The sequence below is a fragment of the Antrostomus carolinensis genome, unplaced genomic scaffold (genome assembly GCF_000700745.2).
Source record: "Antrostomus carolinensis isolate BGI_N321 unplaced genomic scaffold, ASM70074v2 scaffold34840, whole genome shotgun sequence".
In the NCBI taxonomy this organism is placed as follows: Eukaryota; Metazoa; Chordata; class Aves; order Caprimulgiformes; family Caprimulgidae; genus Antrostomus; species Antrostomus carolinensis.
Window position 1 is genome coordinate 540 of NW_010291218.1, and position 3206 is coordinate 3745.

Below are 3206 nucleotides of genomic sequence, written 5' to 3' on the forward strand. Positions count from 1 at the left end.
ATTCCTGAGCATCGCTCCTGTTACCCTTCGTGTTTCCAACAACAATTGCCCTTAAATTACTGGATGCTGCTATTTTGCCCCTCTCTTTTCTCCTTCACAGCTCAGGATCTTCATTGCTGGCTCTTCTTTGCGACTTTTTGTCTCTCCTCATCCTCCTTGAATGCGGTTTTTTGGTGGAGAAATGGCAGTTTGGGCAGACGGAGGGGCCTTGCCAAAAGATAGTGGCAGGTTTGGGGTGTGTCTGTGATTCAGAGCTCTTTTGAAGAGGAGAGACAAAGATCTTTGTACTTCAGTGTACTTGGGTAGAGAGGACGGCGGTGAAGGTAGCGCCGTCTTATGCTCGTGGAAAACGGGCTTGTGTGGTTCCTCCGTGGCGTCAGGCTGAGGCAGAGGGGAGCAGCAGGCTGATTCAGAAGACAAATGTGTTTTTTATGTCCCAGGTGGGACTGTGACGCTGTTGGCAGTGGGGCTGCTGACCCTCTGCCTGGCTCCTTATGGTGTCCTTTGTTTGACTCTTGCCTGTAAGTGTATTGGACCAGACCTCGGTTTTTCTCAATTCTTAATACCTGATACTTCAGGAGAATTTCAGGATTTTAAGAGAGGAATGAAAGGAAAGATTGGTACTGAGAATTCTCAGATTTTAAGAAGAATTTTGGAGGAAAGAAAGAGACAAACCAAAGTTCAATGAGTCCCATTGTTCAGGTGAAGGAGTCTCTCTCAGGTTTATCTGGGCTGTTAATATCCAGCACGTGCTGGGGGAACAGATTTGGTCTGTAAAGTACAAACCAAGGATTTCGTTTGTGCTTCCACATTCGATTGGAAATGTGACCTATGGAGGATGATTTTATACAGCCTTGTTCCTATGACGGGAGAAACTGCAGTTATATGAAATTTGCTTTTTTTTCCCTCTTCCTTCCTAGTTTCCTGTCCTGCCCAGCTCGCTGAGTAGTTAATGCAGAAGATAAAGAGGGTTCGTCTGGAAAACGAGACTGCAGGAAGTTGGAGAAGGTATGTGTCCTGGTTACCCCCAAGGCCTTTATTGACCTTTAGCTTGTGTGGGACGGAACAATAAGCACCTCTTTGGAGTAAATAAGGTTTCTGAAAAATCCCAAGTATCCAGTTCTGCCTGGGGAGCTCTGGATCAGGATCTGTGGGTCAGGAAGTGACTCAGGAAAGTAACTTGTTTCACTGACTTCCAATTCCAAGCTTTACAGTTCTTTTCCTCTGTTGATGTCCCACCTGTACTTGCTTGTTGTCCTCAGACTGATGCATTCCCTCTGAAGGAAGGTTTGGTGGCTGTATGCCTGATCCATCTAACCTGGCCAGGTAGGGCAGAAAAAGCAGGACAAAGACTTCCAAGGGATAGCTAAGGGTTTTGGGGAGTGGGGTTAGCAGTGCTTCTGTGACACTGAATCATCTAAATCAATGCCTCAGCATGGGAACTGTAAAGGACAGTCTTTTTTTTCCACTAAGGTGTAAATCTCAGATGTGCTGTATTGATGTGGAAGTTTCAAGACTGTTTGAGAATAAGATGGTTAAAATTGGTGTTATGATCCAACTCGCCTTTGAATAATTTCATCCCCAAATTCACCCTGCAATTGCAGTCGGATAAGTTACTCCTAATACTTGTTTACTCCCTGTGTGATTGTTGCCAGATACTGTCCCAAGAGGTGGCTGTAGTGATGGATGAAGCAATTGGATTTTCATTTTACTCTGTGTTGAGTCAGGACCAAAGTTTTGTGAGTCTCCACACACCCCAGCTACGACAGTGGTGTTTCCCAACGCTCACCTAGCTGTCTGATGGCTGCTTTGCTTATCCCACTCTCTTCTACTGTCAAAAATCACCAGGATAAGAGCAGTGCCAGACTGAAAGTTGTGCCTTTTAGTTCCCTAATGAATCGTAAAATCATGGCAGTGTAGTTTGGAAGGGACTCAGCCTCCATTTCGGTTTGGGACAGTTACCAGTATGACATTTGTGGATTGTTTTGATCCCTTAAAGGTGAAACTTTCCCTCGTGAGGAATCAAGCTGGTTGAGTAAGAGTGTTTCACCAGCTGGCTGAGAGTAACCTAAGGGTCAGGCATCTCGAGCCAAAGCTGGATTATTTTAATTGACTGACTTGACCTGCAGTGGGATTGGGTTGAAAGAATTGTACCCAGTTTTATGGGTTTTTGTGGTCTTCCTGTCACACGTTTCTGATAGGCAACACTTCTGCCTTCAGATGTGATTTTAGCTGCTGTAATGGAGCCCGTGGATATAGGCAGTAGAGGCCACAGATGCTCTCACTGTCTTAGAACATCCCGTCACGTTCTCTTTTGTGGTTTCACTTGGGCTTCCTGCCTGGCTTTGATTGGAAAATACTCTTTATTCATTTGCAAGCTGTGGATTTACTGCTGGGCAGTAGGTACTAAGAGTACCTAAGTTTGTTTCAGGAATTTTTTTCTTGTTCTTGCATTATTATTTGTGCATTTTGTACGATTTGGGGACTGTGGGCAGTTTGAAGATATGGTTGTATTTACAGCGCTTGTACCGTGTGCCTGTAGTTTAAGGAAGTCCAGATGGACTTTGGTTTAGGTTTGTTCATCTCCTGCTGTAATTGCATAAGATGTCAAACTAGGTGAGGACTTCCTTTTAGAGAGTTTGTTAGAAGGTACAAAGCTGGTGGGGAATCTTCAAGGAACACTTGGGGTTCTCCTGAAAAATACTCCTGGTAGAAAATGGGCAGAGGCAAGTGTTTTCTTGTGGTGATATCAGTAACCATCCTTCTCTTCTCCTTTGATTCCCTCCACTGGGAAAGAACTCATTGTGCATCTTACTGAGGCTGAAGTCTTCAAGATTTGGTTTCTGTGTAATTCTTGCTTAATCCTTCATCTCAGAAGCTGTTCTCCTGTCAGAATGCAGGTTGCTGTCCCAAATGACAGGCAGCATTCAAGAAACATCTCATTTGAAAACGTAAATTTTGGGGCTGCTGAAGACAAGGCCTTTTTTTGGTGTAATCCTTAGTCACTGTTTCACCCTCTTGATGCTGTGTCAAAGGTAGTGATTCTGTCTCCATGGAGCAAACGTCTCTGCCTGAAGTTCTTCTTAAATTCTTTGTAATATTCTTCCAGCTGCCCCCAAAACAACTAAAATATCCTCATGGTGGGAAATCCAGCTTCTCAATATGGGGTGACAAAAACTGGTTTCCCTAGTCCTAGGCTCATTCCT

The 3206-nt window shown here is 44.4% G+C and overlaps 1 protein-coding gene across 1 annotated transcript in view; it reads left to right on the forward strand.

The window, feature by feature from the left end:
• The first annotated feature begins 946 nt into the window (after positions 1–946).
• DPP9 (dipeptidyl peptidase 9) overlaps positions 947–3206 on the forward strand; it is an 18960-nt gene continuing 16700 nt past the window's right edge. The window contains exon 1 of the mRNA XM_010175681.1: positions 947–1008. Coding sequence (XP_010173983.1) covers positions 953–1008 — 56 coding nt within the window. The 5' untranslated portion in view covers positions 947–952. The remainder of the gene's footprint in view (positions 1009–3206) is intronic.